The following is a 24,415-nucleotide window of genomic DNA, read 5'->3' as shown; positions in this document are numbered from 1 at the left end:
AGAGATTTCTAATACCATCACCTAGGGGTTAAGCCTATGTGAGTAGAAGCTCTGCCAGATGTGTCTTGTAGGCCGGCACAAATTCTGTTGCAGTGACAAGACTCTGTGCCTTCCCTTTGCATTATTTTCTCTTTTTCAGCATAAGCAGTTTTATTTTTTTTTTGCGATTTTCCAATGTCTATATTTGTCATTTGATTTGATTTATGCAGATGGTATTAGATTGTTTTCCTTGCACACACTGAGTGCAATAATAACAAGTAACATTTTGTTCTTGGTCTTTTTTTTCATTTCATATTAAACCTTCTGTAACACTACCTGTGCCCCAGTCATGGCCGAAAGGAATAGGATTCTGAGTATGGAAATAGCATCCTCCCTGGAGCCAGAACTCTTCCACTCATGGTTCAGGGACATTGCATTCCACACTCGTTCATCAATGGAAATAATTCCAAAGCCCTTTCCTAAACACTAAAGTCTTATCACCTTCCAAAAGCTTTATGCACCCATGCAGAGTTCCTGTCATCCTGCCCCACAACCAAATTATCACATGACAGCATGTTCACCTCAGCTGCCCCTCAAGTCAATTTTTTCCATGACGTGATGGTCATGTCATCCAAATCGTAGGGGCTAAGTGAGGCATCTGAAAAAAGCAGTTCTCCAACACAGCAAAAAATAACCACCTGCCACTGGGGAAAATGCATAACAAATGGGGAAAATGCTGTCTTTTTTTTTTTTTTTTTTTTTTTATTGTCTCTGCACATAGAAGGTTCTGCTTGTGCTTGGCCACAAAGGAGTCAATTAGGACACCTTGTGATATTACCTAATTTCTCCTTTCCTTAAATTGGTGGGAAAAACATCTTTTACTAATGCTATGAATATTGCTGGTATCATTTTAATTATAAGTATTATAATTACTATATTATTAACATTATCAACAGCAAAATAAGATAACAAATATTTTCATAAATCAAGAAAAAGGGTGAATGGGCAAGACAGGTAGTACTCGTAATTGGCTCATTGGTGACAGTACAGGTGTAGCCATCTATGTGTAGAAACAATTAATAAACTCACAGTGGGCATGGCATGTGCGTACATGCCATGCCCATTGGCAATGGGTTAATATTTACATAAAAGAGCAAGTAATTTTGACAATGGACTATGTTAACTTGGAGGGCAATCATCCATCATCATCATCTTTTAAGATCTGTCATATTTTTTCCCTTTTACTGAAGATTCTCAACTACCAAACAAGTGAGGTTGACTTACTATAGTGCCACAGTGAAAACAGTAAGAAAGACACTAATACTGTAAGATACAGTTTATTACTGTATTTCAATAAATGATTAAAGCATAAATAGCAATAGAGAAAAGTAAGTACCTGGTATCTACAACTAATACATTGCAAGTGTAAAAAGCAATTACTTTACCTTTTCTTTTCATTCTCCGAATCAGCTGTGTAAGGAGGAAGTCCGTTGGCCAAGATGATTCCCAGGAGCTGCAAGCCAGCCTCAACTTCCCTCTCAGCCCCATCTTTAACTTCCATTAGGGAATAAATAACCGTGTATGGGACCGTCAGCAGACTCTTCCAACACTCAACCACAGACCTGAGGAAGGAGAATGTGCCATGCAGCTTTTAATAAGAAATTCATTCATCAACCACATCACTACTCCTATTCCTGCCAAAGTAACTACAAATTTAGAAGAAAAAAAAAAAAAAAGAGAAAGAAAGAAAGAAAGAAAGAAAGAAAGAAAAAAGAAAGAAAGAAAAAGAAAAAAGTTTTGCTTGAAGAACACAGCCACATCAAAAGGTTTTTTGCTGTTTCAAACAAAATTCAAAGAGTAAAAATTGAAAAGGACAATCCGAATCTCCCCTTAAGGATAAGTCCGATATGCAAAGCTTAGCCTCGCCTGGGCTATGCCATGAGGGGAGCCCGGCCTGTGTCGACTAATGACAACTCGCTCACATGTGTCAGCTTGTGCTGACTCGGCGGAACCGAGTCCTTGCCCGCCGTGGTGCCCAGCCACAGCAGTAACCTCCGGGCGACAGTTGCAACTTCTCACTCCTGGGCGGGGCGCAAACCGCCGACCCCTTGGATGAGAGGCCAACACGTTACCACTGTACTAGCCCAGAAGCTCCGAATCTCCCCTTCCCCTACCTCAAAGAATACTCCCCATTTTATATATATACACATATAAAAAGTGTAAAATCACAAAACACAACATACCTTACAACATCAAGATTATACTTGAAAATATCTGCTCTAGTCTGTGGAGTGTTCATGCAAAGGTACCGCAAGACACGACCAACGATATTCCTTCCCATTACGGTATCCTGTGGCACGGCTTTGGTACCCCATCCCATCACCATCACCATCTGTAAAACACACAAATTTGCTTCTACACACACAAATGATAACAATCAATCACTAAATAACATAATTAGACATATTTATTATGTATGTTTTTTTTATTATTATTATTATTATATATTATTATCATTATTATTATTATTATTATTATTATCATTATTATTATCATCCTCTTCCTCCTTTTCAACACTTAAAAATAAACACTGAAAGGCTGAAAAATACAAAATCAAATGAAGGGAAAAAAAAGAACAAACAAACAAAACAATAGGCATAAAACTTACAACATCACAGAAGAAATAATTAATCTTATCTCCTATGGTTCCATCTACCAAGCACGTGAGGATGGTAGATACAAAATGGGCAGCATAAGGCTCAAAAATCCTTGCATTGTTCATCATGACACGGAGAAGGAAGAGCTTTACATTTCGGGGAGTATCAGCACAGTCAAGTTTCTGTTGTACTAGGGTCATCCACTGGGGTACATCTGTTGCCTTGGGCATGGTGTCCTGCAAGATTACGATCATTATAATAGAAGCATATGCATGAGGACAGAAGAGCAGCCATATAAGCATGCTATTCATATTTACATTGCACTCCATGAAAAGAAGAAAAGGGAAACAGAAAAAAAAGATAGGTAAAAAGCAGAGAAAATTTGAAAGAAACAAAGATGAAGTGAAAAGAAAAAATTCTTTTGGTAGAAGAAACAATTCAGGTAAAAATGTTGAGAAGAAAAGAAAGGGAACAGTAAACAGAACAAAAGGCACTAGACTTACCCCTTTATGTAAAACCATGATCTCTGCATCCACCATGTGGTTTATGACAGCTGTCAAGTTTGCCATGACTTCATGGCCATTATAGTCACTTTGGTCCATGTGTACAGGCAGGAGCACACCTCCCATTTCATTTGCGCCAGCCACTCTAACAGAAGTTGCAAAAATATTAAGTCTCAGTGACTGGCAAACAGAATGTATAAACCATAAGTAAGCAATTTTATTATGCAGCAACATTAAAGCAAGCATTTCTTTTCATAAAACAATTCTTCATACAATAAAAATTATTCCTACCTTTCTGAAGAATTTTCTGTCTGAGACATTGCAAGCACGACAGAATTGTTGAAGTCAAACTGGCTCATGTCTTCTCGTAAACTGCTGTCGGATAAGTAGTGTGATGCCATGTACTGTACTGTCCCAGCAGCTGCAGCCCCTTCCTCACGGGCAGCCTCTTTCAATTTCTGTCTTACTGCAACAAATCTCTTTTTGCTTGTTGGCTTGAAGTTTATCTCAACATCAAATTCCAAGTTCCTACTGCAGTCGACCAAACATTCCCATATTACTTCTCCCTTTGTGGGATTTGCAGAAAACAAAAAATTTGTATAAAACCTCAGATCATTCTGGACACATGCCAGAACTGCAATAATAGCATTGTATGCTGCACAAGCACACAATCTTCTTAGTTCAGCATGCGTTTGGTCATGACGGAGTTCACCTTTGGAGATCTTGGCAGCATAACGAAAAATTTCCTTTGTTAGCTCCTTTCCTGATTGGTCACCCGGACGAAAAGCTGCATTAATCTCTGAGCCTGGGGCAAATAGCTTCTCACGTGGCAACTTGGAATACATAATCTGAAACAAATCATAGAATATAACATACTATATACATTCCCCATACTATAGGAAATATAAATGCTATATCATTTCCATAAGACAAACATAAAAAATCTAAAACTAAGGGAAAGCAAATAGATTCTTTGTACAGTTTTAACATTATTCATCCAAGAACTATGAATCAAGCAATCAGGATCATTTTGTGATGAAATTTTGATACATGATTCTGAAATCCCCTCATCTATAGAAAGTCATTATAGAGGCTAAATGAGTTTGTTTTATATGTTATTTTGTTGCTCCATTTGAGGGGTAAAGGTGAATAAAATATGGAGCTCTGCTGAGCTACAGTATTCTGGAGGAGTGTACAGCATTCATGTTTACATGAAGGTTATGTACGCATGCAACATATATAGAGGAATGCGTTGCTAGTATTATAATATAAAGTAGATAAAATACATAATTATAAATAAGATATTTATGGTTGATCATAACAAAAGAAAATGAGATAATAGTATCTGGTAGTCAGTTACAAAAATATGTGTGAATCTGTAGTGTATCAAAAATATAGTTGGACATTCGATGAGCTTCTAAGGTTGGGTAACTGAGATTGCACCTGAGAATGCTTTGTAGTTCACAGACATGTAAAATAAAAATTAGCACCTTTTTCAGTAATTTTCAAAAAGAATCAGGTAGGAACATAGCACCTTGTTTTGAGAATCAGGTTTGTATACTGGCCATTACGATAGCACTTTCCCTAATACTATTAGACATTACACATAAACACTGTAGAGAATGAAACGGATTACAAGTTCAGTCTATTAGGCTTCTTGATGGTACAGCCACATCTTGTTCTTGTGCCATCACTAGCTAATTCTTGTTCTTGAGGCACCACTATAGGAGCCTTGCTCACATGATCTTCATTGTTATCCATATTCAGTGTAGTTTTAGTAGACTCTTCTGATTGGTCTTCATCTGGAAGTGGATGCTTGGGCTGTGGCATCTGCCTGATGATGTGCTTGGCCTGGTAGGAGTGCTTGTTGGTCTTTTGCTCCTCGGCAATAATATTGCTTCTGTGCGTCTTGCTTCCTCTTGAAGTTTTCGTAGACTTCTTGTTTCTGCACTTCCTTTGTAGGCAGGTGAAGGGGTGAGTTACTCCTCATCTTCCTCCCGTTCAGAAGTTCTGCTGGGCTTGGCAACTTGCCATCCAGTGGTGTGGTACGTAGAGTTAATAATGCCATTTCTGAATATTGTTGCTTCTTTTACCCTGTCAATGGGTTTTTTGACAGTCTAGATGATTGTTTCAATGAATCCATTTCATTGAGGATAGTGGGGTGAGCTTGTTATATGTTAAAACTCCCAGTTCAAAGCACATATTGCAAATTCTTCTGAGCTGTATTGGTGTCTGTTATCACTATTTACTATTTCGGGAACTCCACAACAAGAAAACATGATCTTCAATGCCTTGATCACAGCTGTGCTTGTGACATGCATGGGCATTTTTCTGATAACTGGAAACTTTGAGTAGTAATCAGCTATAATCAGGAAGTCATTTTCTCCATAATGGAAAAGATGTGTTCCAACATATTGCCATGGTCGTGTAGGAAGTTCATGCGGGATGAGGGTTTCCTTTGTTTGTGACCTTGACGTTTCTTGGCATATGGAACAATGCTGGACTATGTCTTCAATGTCATTGTTGACTTAAGTCCAGTATACGCAGTCTTTGGCTTGAAGTTGGCATTTCATGATGCTTTGGTGTCCTTTGTGGATGCAGTTGAGCACAAGTTTCGGCATGGATACAGGGATTATGACTCTGCTGCCTTTTATCACTAGCCCATCTTCAATGGGTGGTGCGGCTGTCATATTCTTTAGTGGTCACTCTCCACCTGGAATGCTTTGCCATATTCGTAAGTGTGAAATCTTTCACATCTAAACATCAGTGCCTGTAGTTAAGTTTCCTTTCGATACTGGCATAGCGTTGCTCTGTTTCAGACAAAGACTTAGATGCATAGGCGATAGAGGCTTGTTATCTTGCACTATTGCAGCACCAATACCCTTTTGTGATACATCTACTTATATGCCATTTGGTTTACTTGGATTGAAATGTGCCAGTGTTGCATCTGTGCACAGAATATTCTTAATGTGTTTGAATGCCTTCTCGTGGGTTGTGACCATGTAAAGTCTACACCTTTTTTTAGGACTTCTAAGTGATGTCGTTTCATCAGCCAGGTCTGGGATAAATGGCGACATATAGGTGACCATTCCCCAAAAATTGTTGCAGCTCCATAATATTTGTTGGGCTTGGCAATGCTTTAGTTGCTGATACCTTGTCTGGATCTGGGTGAGAGCTTTCCTTGTTGAAGAATTTCACTTGTTCCTGCTTGATCATGCACTTTGCACTGTTGAAAGTTCATCCTTTCTGCTTGGCTGTCTTGAAGAGGTTATGCAGATTTATGCTGTGCTCCTCTTCAGTTTCCCAAACACAACTACATCATTAGCAATGCCAATGGTAAGAGGACAGTTTTCGAGGACCTGATCCATTTTTTGATGGTAAACACCTTGTCACATAACCAGACCAAAAGGCATTCTGAGATCTCTGTAGCGGCCAAAAGGAGTGCTGAATGTAGTGATGAATGAACTGGTTTCATCAAGCTTGACTGACCAATAGCCATTCTTTGCATCAAGTTTGCTGAAAAATCTTGAATCTGCAAACTAGTGTGTGATATCCTCTAGCATAAGTATCTTGTGATGGCTTCTCTTTATAGCTTTGTTCTAGTCTTTTGGATCTAAACATTGCGTATACTGCCATCTTTCTTCATGATGCAAACCTTGCTGTTGATCCAATCTGTAGGTTCCGACACCTTATTGATAACTCCAGTTTTTTCCATTTCTTCAAGCTGGTTTTGAAGTTCCTCCTTTTTATGAGTACAAAATTTTCTTGGCCTATGGACAACTAGTTTTGAACATTCTTTTCAGTACTATGTGGTATTTTCCATTAAATTTCCCAATTTTGTTAAACTGATCTGGGTATGATTTCTTTAAACCTTCCACCGACTGGACGGCCATGGTAATTTGAGGGTACATCTGGGTATCGTGAATTGTGTCCGTGCCTAGGGCTCTCAGGTACGGCTGAACCAAATTAATTGGTCCAACTTCTTGGTCCAGAAAGCAGAAGTCTGTATCGATCCAGTTTTTCTCATTGAATGTGCACTTTAATTTGAGTGAACCACAATGCTTGAGTTTCAAATTGTTCACTGCAACCAAATTTTTGGCTTCCCATAAGCATCTCATAAATCTGGGCACATAATTTGAAATACTCTTATTCTCCGGTCCCTGTCGAGTTCTGTTTACTTATTACATAACTCAATTACTTTATAGCTCGAAAATGTGTTACGATCATATGTTAGGTGAATCTGGCCCCAAGAATGTAGTCGAGATTGTATGATCATCTTACCATTTTCTTTTCTTTTTTTTCTGTTGTAGAGGAAAATAAAACAAAAAATACAGTTTTCCAGTTTTACAAAAAAAAAAAAAAAAAAGAAAAGAAAAGAAAAGAAAAGAAAAAAAAAAAAAAATGGAGATCCAGAGCATGAAAACAGGAGCTCAATGGATATAAAATTCAAACATAGTCTGTTATTGCCAGGTACCCAAACTAATTTTTTTGCCACATTCTTTGCATGTTTTTCTCTTACTCAAAAATTACATATCTCCCCATCTGGCACAAGTAAAGGGCCCCCTCCCCTTTACTAAATAACTGAAAAAAGTGAAGGGTTTCCTTAGCACTGAATGCTAGAAAATGGTCCTTGACAACTAATAATAAATCATCACAAAACTCTGAAGTTCAAAATCTTTTACTTCTTTACCAATACCAAAGATACAGACACAAAAGATTATAAAGCCACAAGTAAATCACCAACCTGCAAAATCATGAAGCTTCCAACTTTAGTCACCAGAGTTTTGTGTTGTTCGTCCGATCGTCCTTGTACTGGGGCTGACATGCCAACCATGACAGCACTAATCACATTTAGTAAGAAATTCTGCATCGGAATTGTTTCAGCTTGCTGGAGGAGTGGAGTTAAAACAAGATCCATTATGTTGTATCTGTCAGAAAGAAATATTCATGTATTAAAGGCTTACCTACAAAAATCTCATATCAATTTGTATAGTCTAAATGCAGTCCCTCCCTCAATCTCTTTTCATTGACAACACTGCTGATCTACACTTTGATAACCTTTTTGGCAAACCATGGTCATCGTCACCACAGATCAGCTGAATAAGTGAGAAAAGCAGGTTATTTCCAAGAACTTTTGCTACAACTACAACAACAAAAATAATAATTAAAAAATAATAATAAATAAAACAAAAAAAACTAAAAACTAAACATAAGGAAAGCCCTCCCACTTTTGCTGACAACAGAACTAAAGCTTAAATAGACATAATGCTACAGAACTAAAGCTTAAATAGACATAATGCTAAGCTCATATTCACCAAGGATGAAATGCATACCTTAGATTTTGCTTAATACATGTAGGATCATTATACATATCATAGATATGTTTCAGAGTTTCTTGCTGTTTAAGTAATGGCAATTTTTTCATATATTTCTCCAAGGACTCATGCATCGCTTCTTCATATCGGTGTTTATCTTCTCGACAGAAAAGGCTGAAAACAAAATCCTTGTTAAGAGTGCTTCTTTTCATAAAAATACAATCACTGGCATATATCCAATAATGGACACTGACACTGCTAGCCAGTATCAATTTTTCTTAACCATATACATCTAGTATTTCAGAATGTTTGATGTAAATAAAAAATCAAAATAAAATTAAAAGAATTAACAATAATCACACTGCAAAAAATTTGTTAAAACATTCTACAGTTCAATACTCTTTCTTTCAGATTAACCCGTCACTGCTGGGTCACGTGTATAGCAGTCATAACAAACTGTTTGATCTGCCAGGATGGCTACACAGCCATCCTTCCCGTTCCCAGCAGCACAACGGTTACCAGAAATCACTGGAGTCTATGATGCAGAGAGATTTCTAATACTGTCACAGATAGATTAAACAACTATACCTATTCAACCACACATAAAAAACTTACTTGACAACAAACTGGAGAAGTATAGGAGAGAGTGACAATTCTAGAGCAGTTAAAATCTCACAGAGCGCTTGCTGATATTCGCGATCTCGGGCACCTCCTTTGGGGAATTCCGTTGATTGAAGAGGAAAGTGGTTCAAGCTCAGCATTTCCATGGCTTCACTAGAAAAATAAATTTTTATAGATACATATATGAAACTCAAAATCTGTTAATTACAAAATACTTCATTTTAATACCAATGAATTCCCATCTGTTGAAAATCTTCATGTACAATGAAAAGAAAGCACAAAATTAACAGACACAATAACAATCCACAACAGTTCATAATTACGAAGGAATAATTTTCCCTACTTTTGCTAAATATGTCATTGGAAGACATTTACAATAATAATTAAAAAAAGTTACCAATCCAGAAACAAGAGCAAAAATTAAGGTTTATTACATGTTGGAGTTGAACCTCTACCTGACAGACTTTGCAATGTCTTCTCCCATTGTGAAGAAAAAAGGGAGCAGCTTCAGTACTTTTATCTTGGCCTGAAGTTCTACCTTTGCATCTGCCAGGATACCATTGTAAAATACGACAATATCAAACCTCGAACTTGTGCAGTGGTCTTTTATTATACCCTCACGATCAATCAGAAAGAGGGATGATAATAGCCCAAGAACCGAATCTTGGTGAAGGCTCGTCTTGCCAGCCTGAGCTGCAAGTGTTGGCCAATGCTTCAGGAAACTTTGGACAACTTTGACTGAATATCTGTAAAGCATAAAGACATAAATTAGAAATCTATAATGTAAGCCAATGCAATAGGCTGAAGATCCTGACCCAGACTTACTTGTAACAATGAACCCTATAACAAAACTTATTGGACAATGAAACCTCAATGGAAGAGAACAAAACATTTATCAAGCTCCTAGCTTATATGAATCTTAAGAAATAAGATATGAGGGATTGCTAATGTGTTCAATTTCAGATATAATGAAAATATTAAGAATCTATTTGGCACAAATTGTGTAAATCAAGTGAACTCTAATAAAATGTACATAAAAAAACACTTTACCTTTTCCTAATGCCAGCATTCCTAATGAGACAGGTGAGGAGAGCAGAAGCAAATCCCATGGCAGGCAGAAATCTTCCTTCACGAATCATTTCAACACACCGCGACAACGCATCATCAGGGGATTCAAGGAAGTGGGGAATCAAGTTTGGTCCGAGAACACTGAGAACATGTGATCCCTTTTCTACCTCTTTCCCACTAGTTCCAATGACAGTGTCACTGTTGGTGGCCCAGGTAAGAAGGTGATGCTTCACCTGAAGGGGGAGAGGGCTTATCTTCAAACAATATGACATTCTAAAAGGAAATCTTGTATTCAAAACTCCTGACATATCAAAGAAAGAAGGAACAAAAAATTATCAAATGTATGTGAATGTATGAGATACTTTTTATATTTTTGGCTAGATAGACTTAAATACACCAAGAGTACATGAATGAACTAAATATGAGGACTGTTCTACTACATTTGCAGCTCATCCTTATCTTCAACCTCATACTGCCGGGCCGTATCTATAACCATCATAACAAACCAACTCATCATGACAGGTATGGTTATAGGCACGATGGCGCATCACGGATTCCTGGGCCAAACAGTAGGAAAGTTGCCAGACGTCACCAGAATCAGTGACACCGAGAGATTTCTGATACCATCAATGAAAAGTTAAGCTTTAGCTCTACTTTATATTATAAGCTCTACAGCAAATTTTGATTTAACTCACCATTGGATCAAGTGTAATGGCCAATTGCATTACAGCATATAAAAACTTCAGTAAACTTGGATGGGGAGATATACCAGACACACTCAAATTCTGATCCTTGAATATACTCCCACACAACCAGTCTACTAATTCCTTTGCTATTGAGTAGCTGACCTGAAAGTGAAGCATAGTTCATTTACAACAGAATAGAATTGAAGTGACAAGGTTTTTCTCACAAGCATAAATAGGCTGTCTTAACACTGGTAGTACTTACATATAAGGATTGTAATCAGAATTACAAATGATTCCAAATTCAACTTACCACATTGCATTTTGCAAGCCATCCACTTTTTTCCAACACTCCTACACCTTCAATGACATGTCTGCTTCTGAGGCTGATGTGTGAGGTCTCAGATAATGACAATGGTAACATTTTAATTATGTCATTCTCTGGCTTCTGTAATTGTTTTTCCAGGTAGTCAGAGTATTCCCTAATTACTTCAGAGGGTCCTTTACGGGCCATAATTCCCAGAACTTCCTCTAAACGTGATGGCAAATGTTTGTTGACTTCAGTGTCTTTGATGTCAAACCCAACACTAGCAGGGTCAAGAGTGCAGCTAGTCAAAAGACTGAACATGGTTGGTGACCAGACCGAGTGCTGGCTCAGGAGAGAAGCAACCTTGAGTCCCTCTTGTAGTACAACACTCACAAAGTCCAGTAACCTCACTATAACAGTACACTTGACCTTAGCTGTGGCTTCTGTTTCATAAGGTGTAGCAACTGCATTTTGAAAAGTATCATGATTTTTCATATATTCACTGACAGTAAGGACAGCCATCTCATTTATGAAATATGTAGTGGCAGAGAAAAGTTGGATTTCTGACTGATTCAAGAGCTTTGCTGCTGGCACTATGCCTTGACCTATCAACCAGCAATAGCCATCAAGTGAAGCTGACAATGCCTGGAAAGAAAGAAAAGAAGAATTTTTATTACTTCTACATTAGAATGACAATTTTCTCTCTCTGCTCCATTACCTATTAACATGTGAAACACTTCTATCAAAGTAAGTTCTTTTAGCTGCCTTTATTTCTCTCTTAGTGTTGGTCATATGTGAGAATGTGACTAATTTTCTTAATATATCTCAGTTTCTACCTTCTGTAAGATATCTACAAGGTCTTCTTTGGTGCAATGAGAACATGACAGTGACTTTTCCTCCTTTCATTTCATGGAATCTAAATATGATAAGCATCCTCTGATTCAAACCGTCACCTTTCACTTCAATGCCTCCTGAGAAAAATAGCCCCTAATTACATTAGCATTATCTACTCAGTAAAACGAGAATATGGGTATATATGCTTCAACTCTATAAAAAATTGTCCTCTAACTACTCTTAAGGAAAGGAAGCAAAAAGCTTTTTCATACCCATATGAGGATTTAGAAAAATATGTAAATACTCTGGCTCTTTCCAAAATACTGCATGAAATGTCTAGACCAAATGATGTAAAACAAAAAGAAAATTAATTGCTTGATGACACAAGAAGCAATCAAACTCCAATCTTACCTCCAAGAATATATTTATATCTTTAAGAGAACGGCCAGTATGTTTCGAGGATGCTGTAGGGTTCTTCACATAACTGATGCCCATCTTGGCCTCACCCCCACCTTCCAATATGTCCACAATCTCACCCAATTTCGAAATTCCAACATACTTGTCAATGAAGTCTCGCACTGAAGCACAACCTGTGGCATGTTTGGTAAAAACTCAGTGTTTTCACTAACTTTCCCCCAAAATTTTATAAAAATATAAACAAAACAATAATTACACAATAACAACAATAAACTTCATCATTATATGTAGTCTAATCACATATATGATAAAGATTACAGAGAATCTTCTGCAGACCTTTAACTTGGGGTGCTAAAGATGCTAAAAGTTCCATACAGGTATGCCTGACAAGTGCTTTGGGCCTGCCACACTGCTCAAATAACCACTTCAGCACATCCACCAAAGTGCCATCACCAAACCCTGGAGGTACACGTCGTTGGCCAGATTTCTGAAATAAATATAATAGCTGTAATTATGGTGGTAATTACCCTCACTATTGTTAATCAAATTTTGGGGGGTTTGGTAACAGCACAATTCTTGGAAAAGGAGGAGCAGAGAGATATGGATGAAGTAATATTATATATGGAAAAATAATTATGCTGATAACTGTGATACCATCAATGATATAACTATGTTACAAGTTAACAGTAACAACACTGCAAGAAGGAATGGGGGAAAACTGAAATAGTAAAAATCAAATAATCAAACATAAAAGATCTCAATAATGTGGAAATACTATGAAATACACCATATGACATAAACCTTACCTTCTGGAAAAGATCACTCTTTACTTTGATGATTCTCTCAATGTGATTAATAGCTGACTTAGTTTGCTCATGAGTGCCCAGAGCTGGGTCATCTGCTTGGGCTAGGTCAAGGGAGATCATTAGATGAGCTAGCAGATCAAGTGTCCAGATGTCAACAGCCTGGGCATCCTCACGAATCTCACGGTATATGCTATTCCAGGCAAGAGCACCACCTGTAATTTGACACAAATGGTAGCAATTTCCATGACCTTTTGACTGACAAAAAAATTGAAAGAAAGAAAGAAAAAACAGGATGACAAAATAACTAATTTCTTGAACTAGTACAACTAATATCAAGAGCTATTACTATATACAACAACTATCATTACACAAGTCATACCAAATAACTCAACCCATTGGATCTGGCTGACACGACCATCACATCATGAAAAAATCCGAGTCAAGGGGCGGGTGACGTGAACATGCCATTACGGGAAAATCTGGCTGAAGACCAGGTGACGCAACCGGGGTGATGGAAAAGACTCACCACAAGTGCACAAACCTATTGGGAGGTTTATTTTACTCATTTAAGGATTTTGCATTATTCCCATCAGTGTATCAGTGTGGAGTTAAATGTCTGTGAGCGGTGACTGGAAGAGTGCCGGCTCCATGGAGGATGCCATTCTCATGCTCAGCATCATATTCCTGGTGTTGTGAGTTGTGACACAGACTGTTTTACAGAAAATTAAATATTATGTAAAAATTTTCAATGACAAAAGTAACATAGTGTTTCAGTTTTTTTTTTTTTTTTTTTTGCACTGAGTTGTATACTACTTTGATAGATGATTGGAGTCTGCGCAAAGTCTCTGCCACTCAGCAGAGCGGCTGCTCATTTGAGCATAATGCCCGGATTTTTGGTGATATGATTGCCATGATGCAACCAGATCCAATGGGTTAATAAAATAAACATATTTGTAATGTATAACATAATTATAAAAACAAAATTATTAACAAATAACAATATACACACATATGCAGTCATCTCCATAATATTTACCTAGGCGTTTGAAGGCACTTGGGTGTTTACAGAATGAAAAAATTCTCTTGAGAATAGATTTGATGTTTGATGACACACTATCCGGCTGACGACATTGCTTGCGAGACCACTTTACAAACTCTGCCAAGCACTGGGCACTTACATCTCGAAGGGCAGGGTCATTGGCTGTCACGATGCCTTCCTAATTCAATGGAGATTTGAAAGGATAATCAGTAATTCTATCAAAGAAACAGCTACAACTGCAAAGCCTAATTCTTCCTCTAGCACTACACTGACCTTGCTGCTGTTCATCTAAAAAAAATACACTGTATGGTTTAATTCACTATCATTCATTATACTATTAAGTAAAACAAATTAAACTTTATAAAGTAAATATTCCCTTTTTTTTTTAAACATCTACTAATGTATATATATTGGCAATAATACCTTGTAAGCCTATATGTAAAATAAATTACAAACTAATATAATTTTAGCCAAGTAAACCTATAAAGTTACATTATACAATTTCCAGCATACAAAAATTCTGATTCAAAACTTTTTTTGTAATCTACTTTATACTCACCATCAAGGCTTCTAGCAAGACCATTGTATCAACATTCTCAAAATTCCTGTTGTTCGTAAACCAATGGATAGTCTGATAGCTGAGTGTGAGGAATAACTGTCGTGTGACATGGTCTGGGTCGCAAGCTAGACGGAGCATGGCACTGAATATGTGCCGGTAAAGGGGAGCCATGGGTTCTTTCAACTGTGTTTCTTGACTCTTCTGTGCACCTAAAATGATAAATTTAAATGCTTAGATCCATAGCAACATTTAGGGAGATGCAAAAATGCCTGATTACCTAAGAACAACAATTTTTCCATTGACATAAAATGTCATATTCACATACATACTGCTTACCTGTGCCAATCATCAATATGATGATAGAATGCAAAAGTTCTGAAGCAGCAACTTTAGTCTGTCTGTCACTAGAATTCACAGCCAGGTCCACCACATGTGGCAAAAGGTCATCTGGAAGCATGCAAATTTTCTTTATGCCAAAAAAAAAAATTCCAAACATTAAGACACAAAAGGTATTATCTATAAAAAAATGAATATATGAATCACATAATAAACAGATATAACTTCATTACATTTCCATTTATTACTAAATCAAATTCAATAACAATAAAAAGATAGTATACCTAAGTGTATATCAATCTTAATATGCTCAAATGGTGTAGCAAATTTGACAAGTTTCTGTATATTCCATCTGACAGCAGCACGAGCAATGGTGTCTGGATCCTGAGGTATGGTGTGGAGACGGAGAAGAGGATCTAAACTCCCAATCAGACGCAAGATCATAAGCTGAATTTTCTGCATTGCAGTCTCTTCTACCTGCAATTGACATGGAAGGAAAATACATAAAGTGAGACAGGACAATTGAGTAGAGGATTTAAAGGAGGAGGGAAATAAGGTGAATAAAAAAAAAACTATTATATATCATTATCTATAATAGTAATAACCACAACGTAAGAAGTAATATGTATAATAATAAAATCAGTAAACCTTCCAAAGAAAGAAAGAAAGAAAGAAAGAAATCAAACTGAGAATATCAATTATATTAATGATGCAGATCACAAAAGAATGCTAATGATAATTATAATAATAATAACGATAACCTCAATGATTCTAAAAATAATAAAATAAACAATATAGCAATCCACAGGTACTTCTGCCCTTTTCCCTTATCATACCTACCCTTTTACTCTCTTTCATCTTCTTTTGGTCAACCTTTCGCCTCTGCCTTGCAAATGCCATCTTTACAGTTATGACCCGGGTATGTACTTCTGCTTCACCTCCAGTCTCTGTAACATATAAATAAAATGCATATGCAATTTGCAAATCAAAAGCAATATGCAATTAGAATACTTTTGTGGGTAGCTATAAACAATTCCAAAAAAAAGCAACCACAAATTATACTAAAGGATATAATTGTAGATGAGAATATGTAAAGATTAAATTAAATTGTCTGTAACACTAACTTTTAATAATTTTAAAAAGCCATAAAAATTTGGCTAATGGAATGACTTTGATGCAATTCTAATATTTAAAAAACAATGATTTGGTCTTACATACAATACAAGGCTATGAGGTAAACCAATATTGCATGTACAATAAAAAAAAGTACAAAAGCTTTCTCAAAGGCCACCTTTGCATTAGTTTTCTGGTAGTAGGCCTAATCTAGATCCAGAGATAGATTCACTCTCATAACTACATACCAAACTAATCAAATAAACTAATAAATAGAGATACACATAATACTTCTGGAATACTAGGACTGTGCTTACCCTGTGAGCGAAGGTAAGGAAGGAGGAGCGGCAACACATGCGGCATGTGCTCACCAAGAATCTCCTGTGATAACGATTTTGTCCACAGTTGCAGAGCTAATATGCACACCTCTGCTAGTGGGAGGTAACTCACACCAAGCTGAAGGGCCATCTGATGAGAGATGAATGAACAGGAAGAACAAAAAGTTGTAAATATCATACACAAAATATTATGTCACATTCCCAAACATTATCAGGAATATGAGAGAAGTAATATCTCAAAAAAAGTAATTAAAAGTATCATTATATTCCTTACTGTCACCACATGCATTACCTGTAATGGACTGACAAGTTGGGGAAAGATTTCTTGCACAATGCACAAAGGAAGGTGTAGAATAAGTGTAAGACAGGATGCCAGGAGCTGATCACGATACTGACGACAACGTTGAAGCAGTTCACGCACATAGCTCATTAGAAGGTGGATCGATGTTTCCACCACTGGGTCCTGATAGAATAATTCTTTCATGTATTATCAATCATTGATAAGCAATGATAACTAGTGTAAGAAACAAATGGAATACTGTACTTTAGTTACTGTCCATTCATTTGAAATCTCATTTCTATTAGTGTCATTTTGCAAAAATGAAATAGTAAAAGAAAACATTTAAAAAATCAAATCTTACTGTGGTGCAGAAATTTGTTCTCTCTTTATAGTGTACAATACTGATCTGTTTCAGTATTCATCTTCTTAAAGAGGCTAATACTCACCTGTTTCCTTGTGAAAAACTGAGTTTTGCAAGAACAAGTAAGAACAGTGGTTGTTGCATTATAATGGGCTGACACAAGAGGCTGGAGTGAGGACTGAGTCACAAAAAACCATATCAGGCGTGGTATGTGGGGCTCTAACTGATCTTCACTCTGCAGTGGTAATACTTTTTCCAAGAGTGATACCACATTCATGTACACCTGTAAGAGTTATTTGATTGCCTTTACAGATTGAATATTACTGTAATCATTATTAAAAGTATTATACATAAATCATAAACTGCCATCAATATTTTTATATATAATAAACTGCTACTTCTATCATCCTCGTATTTAGTAACAATACGATGATCATTCAGCCTACAATTACACTTCAGCAAAAATATTTGTACTGTACAAATGCTGTATGAACTTAGGAACAAGTGCACAATTTTCTAAAATTGATAAATAACACGTTCAGTATCCAACTACTCACTTGGAAATCCTTTGGAACCTTTGCTTTCAATCCTGACACAGGATCTGAGGTTGCGGGATCTTCTTCATCACTCCCCGACTCTTCCACCTGCTGTTGGCAAGAGGAGCATAAAGTAAACTTGTAAAAAAGAGTAGAGTAATGAAAACTAGTGGAGTTTGAATAATGCCCTCATGTGCACAGAATAATGTAAAAGTTATACAATTTAAATTAACACATTGTGTTTAAACTGTACTTATAGAACAAATATTTTGTTTTTAGTGTTTTTTCTCAAGTAAAAAATTGTCTTGGAAAATTCCCTCTAGGTAAAATTGGTAAATCTTACATTTCAATACAATTATTAGATAGTTTATTAATGCCAAAATTTGAAAGAAAATATATAGAAAATATAATTCCTTCCATTAAAATAAGAAAGAATAAAAGAAAAAATTTCTAAAATGGATTTTCCAAGAAACATTTCAATAGTGCTACTTATATTTTTTAGAAACAATGCACTGCAGCACAAACACATTACTAACCCATGGAAATAGCAAATAAAGTTTTGTTCTGATGAATACCTTTCATGAAAATCTTACATTAAATAAGCTTACAAGAGTCTATAAACAAAAAACTGACCTGCTGTGGTTCATTTTGTTTGTATGTAGTTAGGTCAAGCTTCTCGGATATCTCCAATATACAGCTAATAAACTCAGAATATATAAAATTGCTCATTTCCGTCATAACTGTTGCTGGCATGCCTGTAAGAGATCAGAATATTCAGTGCACAGATAATAATATATACAAAGAACAACATTTGATCTTCTAATACCTACATAGAATAATTGTGTAAAAAAAAAAAATATATATATATATACACACAAATAAGCTAAACAAACAAGATAACTTTTATACCTGACACCTTGATATTGGCCACCTTCTCTGGCACCATCAGGGCCGTCCACAGAGGGATGTAGCTACTGAAGGTGACCACCTCATTCTTGAGGCCCTTCCAATCCTCACCTCCTGCAGTCTTACTTCTCCAGCTGCTGCCCTGTTCCCCAGGTGAGGACTCCACCTCAGGGGCATGGGAGCAACTCAGAACTATGGCTTTGTACACTGCAGCATGGAGGAGGAAAATACTTGCAATGATCTATGATCTCATGACTGCATGCTACGTAAGATTAGTATGTGACTCTTTAATCTTGCATTCATTTTTCACAACCAAGAATATCTCATAAAAAGTTTGCATATTCCTACTAAACTCCCTATTGTACACAAATAATTATGAAAATAAGACTAACCAAAAGTGTGCAAAAATTCATGGAAGTATCCAGGCTTGTTGTAGACTGTGAAGAAGAGCCTGAAAAGGGCTCTGTATGCAAGGAATCTCTTGAAAGTAGACACCAAAGGGAAATGCTCCACAAGGGCACTTGAAAGTTGCTGAACATTTTCCAAAATCCCACTGTTCACCTGACAAGTATATAAGTCATTAACATAGGAAATTGGAAGTAAACCCTCATGTTTTGCACACTACATCAATAATTCAAACAAATATTCTGTGAATATAACACCTGAAATGTTATTTCAAAAATAACAATACTACTACTACTAATAATAATCACAACTTGGAATGTAATAACAACAATAAAAATAGTGCCTATTATCTCCATTATGATAACAAAATCAAAACAATCATAAGAATAATATCAATCACTAAAAAATAATGACATACTATCAAGCATAGCTAAACTGAAATCTGCAATTCAGACTTTCTGAGGCATGCCCTATTAAAATACATAGTACTTACTATATCCATGTTGCTGATGATAATTGCTAAGGATTCTATATAGCTTGGCAAATTGGTAAGTTTGTTCTCAAGGATATCACCAGACCTATAAAATTAACAATGTTACACAGAATCACCTAATCATATCATGTATAACAGAATTCATTCTTTTAATCAAGAAAAATATTTTTATTAAGACTTACAAAACTTACTGATAAAAAGCATGCTGACTTGCAGTCAAGACCTGATTGAACATTGTATGAACCTCAACAGAAGACAAAAGCTGCCGACAAGCACCCGACAACAAGCCGTATCCCTTTACTGCCAGACTCAGCTTTGAGGTGCTCTCACTTGTCTCCAGCATCTTGTTGTACTCTTGGAGCAGGTACTTTTGTTCACAAAATGAAAGAAATGTGAATCAGTTTACAGCACACACTGAACTAATATAATCAATCACAACTTCATATCTAATAAAATAAAGACTACAGAGAATGGAAATCTGTCAAATGTTTGGTCAACTAATTTTACAATATATGTAAAGCACATATATGAGAATTAACCAAAAAATTATTTAATTGTCCCCCTAGCAGTAAGTATATACACACTGAAAATAATCCTAATGTGGTACAACCTATGCTCTGGTGAGTAGAAGAAATTAAAATATTTCACCTTGAACACTGGAACTCCTTTCTTGTCATCCTCCATTGCTTGGAGCTCCAGTATATTTGCAATGACAACTATAAATGTGTCCATTGCTGGTAAGGCAGCCTTATGATCATCCCTATTTCGTGAACCACACCATTTGACAAACCACTGAAACACTTGGGTACAGTCTTCAAAGAGCTGAGTTGAGAACTTGGCTCCATGTGTATGAATCAGCTCCAGAGCAGCTGTGGAAAAGAGTCAAAACTTACATCACCAATTCATTTTCATATTTCTTACAAAAGAGCCTAAAGACTGTGATCTTACTTTATGCAGGTATTATCATGGCAACTTGATCAATCTTAAACCACTGGTCAAAGGTGGATTTTTGGTAAAGTCAAGTGATGAAAGATGTGTTAGTATGTATGAAGCTCCATAATAGCCCATGTTTTTTCCAACCACAGTTTAGGTCAAAGAATGTCGCATGGCAAAGGCATAGTCAAGCAAGAAGTTATTATCCTTTGCATTAATCCATTTCTTGCTCAATCAAATCACACTTTACTACCAGATAAATGCAAGAACTCATAACAAATTTGAATATCATGAGCAATTAAGATTAAATTAAACATAACATTGTATTAGTGAATCTTACATTTCCGTGTATTCTACCAGAACCCACAAAAAAAATTATGCTGCACTGCCTGATAATTGGAACACAAACTCATGACATGAGAAGACAAAATACTGCATCACCTGGATACTGTATTTTTTTTGGAGACATAATATGTCACCCATTGCCAAAGGGGTTAAAAAGAAAACATAACAGCACTACCTGTGATCTAAGAGAGTCACACAAGTTTTCTACCTCCAACGTATCTCTAATACCATGTACACACTCCTAGAATGCAGATTATGTTACAGATTTCAAATTATAACAACTGGTTTAAATGCATGGGTAGTATCACTTTGAAGAATTTGCCAAAGTAATGTACACAGTCCACAATCTGATTGAAAATATATAATAAATCCTTTTAGTTATATAAACACTAATACTAATTTGCATTTTCTTCCAAAACATTTGATTGTCTTGTTGATTATCTTTACACAAAATCTGGTTGTGACAACTACAGCTGTACATGGTTGTGATATTATCCCCGTCTTCAAGCTATTCAAATCTACTGAGACCTGTCCTCACTTGCTCTGTCTGTTTTATTAAATTTTTAGGTGTGCAAACTTGTATGCTGATAAAGATTTTTAGCTATAAGAATTAAAAATCTTTGAAGCATACATAATACTTAACAAGAATGTCATACAGACTTTCAAAAAGGTGATACATATGTCTACACATATAATACAGTTGCACAGATATCATAAATCAAATGATCATAAATATTACCATTAGCATACAGAAGCAGTGACTAACCTCCTGGCAACTATACCTTTTCAGAATAAAATAAATTTTAAAACATGGAATCATATCACGAGTATCATAATTACTTCAATAAACTGGGATGGCCATGATATGTAGAGAAATAAAATAACCTATGGTCAGTTATAAACAGAACCTATACAGAAATGAATAGTGCATATTGGCCATAAGCATAGGGATTATACTTCACATTAATGCTGTAAAACATATACATAGGATCACAAAACAGTGCCACATGTTATTAATGGCAAATTGTGTAAAAAGATCTCAATATTCTCCACTTTATTGTTGTAATATAACATTCCGTGCTACCTGCATAAATTTTAAGACATCCTATTCAGACAAGTGGTCTTGAATAAAAATGAAAACTTTATACCTGACTGGGAAAAATGTATGAAATAAATCAGAGCAGAAACCCACCTCTTTGAGCATCTCTTCTTGGCAGGTTGAGGTCAGGATTCAAAACCTTGTGTACGTGCTTATACAACTCTGTAAACAGTTGTGGATCATCATCAATTCCTTCAGGAAAGTGGTGCAGGTAAAGTGCTAGGCCTCGTAACACACCCGCCAAAGCATTTAAGTCTGGCTTGCTTCCAGTCTGGGAAAGAGAATTCCATAGGGGGTTAAGTCTCAATATTAAACAAAATTAACCCAGTCAAGAATCTCACCCTTTTATCCTTTTCAATGATTTTGGGAAAGTTTCTTTTGTATTAATTCACTGTCTTTAATGTTACCAAGATTTTAATAACACTTTAATATAATCATAATATCAATAATAATAAGAACAATTGATATCAATAGTATTAGAAAGAAAAACACATTTTCCCACAATTTCAAGGAATCTGTGAATCAGGCGGGGTCACTAGGGCCTACTGATAGACTCCTTGGTGGCAGAGCACATGTGGAGCCATCTGTATGCAACAAAATTCACAATAAATACAAGGGAAAGTACATAAATTCACAGTGATTGGGTTAAATAAAATCATAACGAAAGTGCATAAAACTACCACTTACATGTTTTACTAACTGTCCCTTGAAAATTTTGAGAATCAATGGTGACTGATGTCTGAGGTTCTGAGGATAGCTATACATTAGCATCCCTAATGTTTGAAGCTGGTGTTGTAATACTGTGAAAGGAGAAAAGAAATTATTTAGTCACAGTTTTAACCATACTTTTTGTTTCAATGGCCATCACAATAATATACAGTACAAAAATCAAACAAAGTACCTGTGGATCCTTTGGCAGACCGGATATCTATGCAAAGACGTTCTATAAAGTGATCCACATTGATTTCCTGGACATCTATGTGGGCTCCACATTTTGCCAAAAGGGTGCAGAATACGTCCAGTGCAGCTGCCTGGACCTTGGTAGACTTCTCCACATTGTATAGATACAGAGTATATTTCTGAAATGTTTAAATATTCCTTCAGTATGGATTAAAACCTACTGAAAAAAAACTATTGTAGTGTATGTGCCAAAGATCATACAACATAGTTCCTATCAAAACAACTTACTCTGATGTCGTCAACATATTTGTTAATTTTTTGAGGTTCCTTATCCAGGAGCGTCTTCAATACATCAAGTGTACTCTTCTTTGCCTCAACAAAGCTTTGGTCCTTGGAGACACTACGTCCAAAGCTGATGATGCCCTTTTCCCCTAAAAGCTGGCTAATGTACAAGTCTGAAAAAAAAAAAAGAATAAACAACTAAAGAAAGAGTGGGAAAGAGGACAGTTGCAAAATTTAGCAGGGGAAAATAAGGGAGATAGGAAAACCGGGAAAAGGAAAGAGTGGGGGGAAGAAGAAAAAGGGTGTAGAGGAATGAAGGAGGGGGGGGGGGGAAGAAAGGAGAAGAGAGGGAAGAAGGTGATGGAAGGGTGGGAGGGAAGAAGGGAGGGAGGGAGAGAGGGAGAGAGGGAGGGAGGAGAGAGAGAGAGAGAGAGAGAGAGAGAGAGAGAGAGAGAGAGAGAGAGAGAGAGAGAGAGAGAGAGAGAGAGAGAGAGAGAGAGAGCAGAGAGAGAGAGAGAGAGAAGAGACAGAAAGAGACGACAGAGAGAAGACACAGAGAGAAAGAGAAGGACGAACAGAGACAGAGAGAGAGAGAGAGAGGAGAGGAGAGAGAGAGAGAGAGAGAGAGAGAGAGAGAGAGAGAAGAGAGAGAGAGAAGGAGAGAAAGAGACAGAAGAGAGACAGAAGAGAGAGAGAAAGGAGAGGGAGAGAGAGGAGAAGAGGGAAAGAGAGAAAAGGAGAGAGAGAGAGAGAGAGAGAGAGAGAAGAGAGAGAGAGAGAGAGAGAGAGAGAGAGAGAGAGAGGAGAGAGAGGGGAGGGAGAGAGAGAGAAAAAGAGAGAGAAAGAGAGAGAGAGAGAGAGAGAGAGAGAGAAGAGAGGAGAGGAGAGTAGGAGAGAGAGAAGGAATAGGAGAATGAGAGAGAGAGAAAGAGAGAGGAGAAGGAGAGAGAGAGAAAAAGAGAGAGAAGAGACATGGAGAGAGAGAGAGGAGAGAGAGAGACATGGGAGAGAGAGAGAGAGGAGAGAGAGGAAGAGAGACTGAGAGAGAGAGAAAGAGAGACAGAGAGAGGAGAGAAAGAGAAAGAGAGAGAGAGAAGAGGAGAGAGAAGAGAGAGGAGAGGAGGAGAGAGAGAGAAGAGAGAGAGAGAAGGGGGGGAGAGAGAGAGAGAGGAGAGAGGGAGAGAGAGAGGAGGAGAGAGAGAAAAAGAGAGAGAAAAGAGAGGGAAAAAGAGAGAGAGAGAGAGAGGGAGGGGGGGAAAGGAGAGGGGGGGAAGAGAGGGGAGAAGAAAAGAGGGGAGGA

The 24,415-nt window shown here is 36.8% G+C and overlaps 1 protein-coding gene across 2 annotated transcripts in view; it reads right to left on the bottom strand.

Annotated features, from left to right (window-relative positions):
* LOC119596304 (DNA-dependent protein kinase catalytic subunit-like) overlaps positions 1-23,388 on the bottom strand; it is a 35,038-nt gene extending 11,650 nt beyond the window's left edge. The window contains exons 1-34 of one of the 2 annotated variants that reach the window (XM_037945478.1): positions 23,122-23,388; positions 22,835-23,012; positions 22,621-22,733; positions 22,027-22,204; positions 20,205-20,425; positions 19,748-19,923; positions 19,557-19,641; positions 19,051-19,219; positions 18,662-18,865; positions 18,386-18,507; positions 17,774-17,863; positions 17,302-17,499; positions 16,868-17,038; positions 16,555-16,705; positions 15,965-16,071; positions 15,409-15,601; positions 15,125-15,235; positions 14,789-14,997; positions 14,227-14,407; positions 13,191-13,402; positions 12,721-12,871; positions 12,379-12,557; positions 11,140-11,778; positions 10,839-10,991; positions 10,126-10,376; positions 9,531-9,821; positions 9,070-9,228; positions 8,473-8,628; positions 7,884-8,067; positions 3,431-3,987; positions 3,140-3,284; positions 2,648-2,872; positions 2,223-2,371; positions 1,425-1,601 (exon numbers count right to left, since the gene is read on the bottom strand). In XM_037945478.1, coding sequence (XP_037801406.1) covers positions 1,425-1,601; positions 2,223-2,371; positions 2,648-2,872; positions 3,140-3,284; positions 3,431-3,987; positions 7,884-8,067; positions 8,473-8,628; positions 9,070-9,228; positions 9,531-9,821; positions 10,126-10,376; positions 10,839-10,991; positions 11,140-11,778; positions 12,379-12,557; positions 12,721-12,871; positions 13,191-13,402; positions 14,227-14,407; positions 14,789-14,997; positions 15,125-15,235; positions 15,409-15,601; positions 15,965-16,071; positions 16,555-16,705; positions 16,868-17,038; positions 17,302-17,499; positions 17,774-17,863; positions 18,386-18,507; positions 18,662-18,865; positions 19,051-19,219; positions 19,557-19,641; positions 19,748-19,923; positions 20,205-20,425; positions 22,027-22,204; positions 22,621-22,704 — 6,278 coding nt within the window. In that variant the 5' untranslated portion in view covers positions 22,705-22,733; positions 22,835-23,012; positions 23,122-23,388. The remainder of the gene's footprint in view (positions 1-1,424; positions 1,602-2,222; positions 2,372-2,647; positions 2,873-3,139; positions 3,285-3,430; positions 3,988-7,883; positions 8,068-8,472; positions 8,629-9,069; positions 9,229-9,530; positions 9,822-10,125; positions 10,377-10,838; positions 10,992-11,139; positions 11,779-12,378; positions 12,558-12,720; positions 12,872-13,190; positions 13,403-14,226; positions 14,408-14,788; positions 14,998-15,124; positions 15,236-15,408; positions 15,602-15,964; positions 16,072-16,554; positions 16,706-16,867; positions 17,039-17,301; positions 17,500-17,773; positions 17,864-18,385; positions 18,508-18,661; positions 18,866-19,050; positions 19,220-19,556; positions 19,642-19,747; positions 19,924-20,204; positions 20,426-22,026; positions 22,205-22,620; positions 22,734-22,834; positions 23,013-23,121) is intronic. The other variant, XM_037945479.1, reaches the window with a different exon arrangement.
* Positions 23,389-24,415: the final 1,027 nt, after the last annotated feature.

This window comes from Penaeus monodon, chromosome 37 (genome assembly GCF_015228065.2).
Source record: "Penaeus monodon isolate SGIC_2016 chromosome 37, NSTDA_Pmon_1, whole genome shotgun sequence".
Classification (NCBI taxonomy): domain Eukaryota; kingdom Metazoa; phylum Arthropoda; class Malacostraca; order Decapoda; family Penaeidae; genus Penaeus; species Penaeus monodon.
The sequence above is the reverse complement of the archived record's forward strand: the minus strand, read 5'-3'. Positions and strand labels throughout refer to the sequence as shown.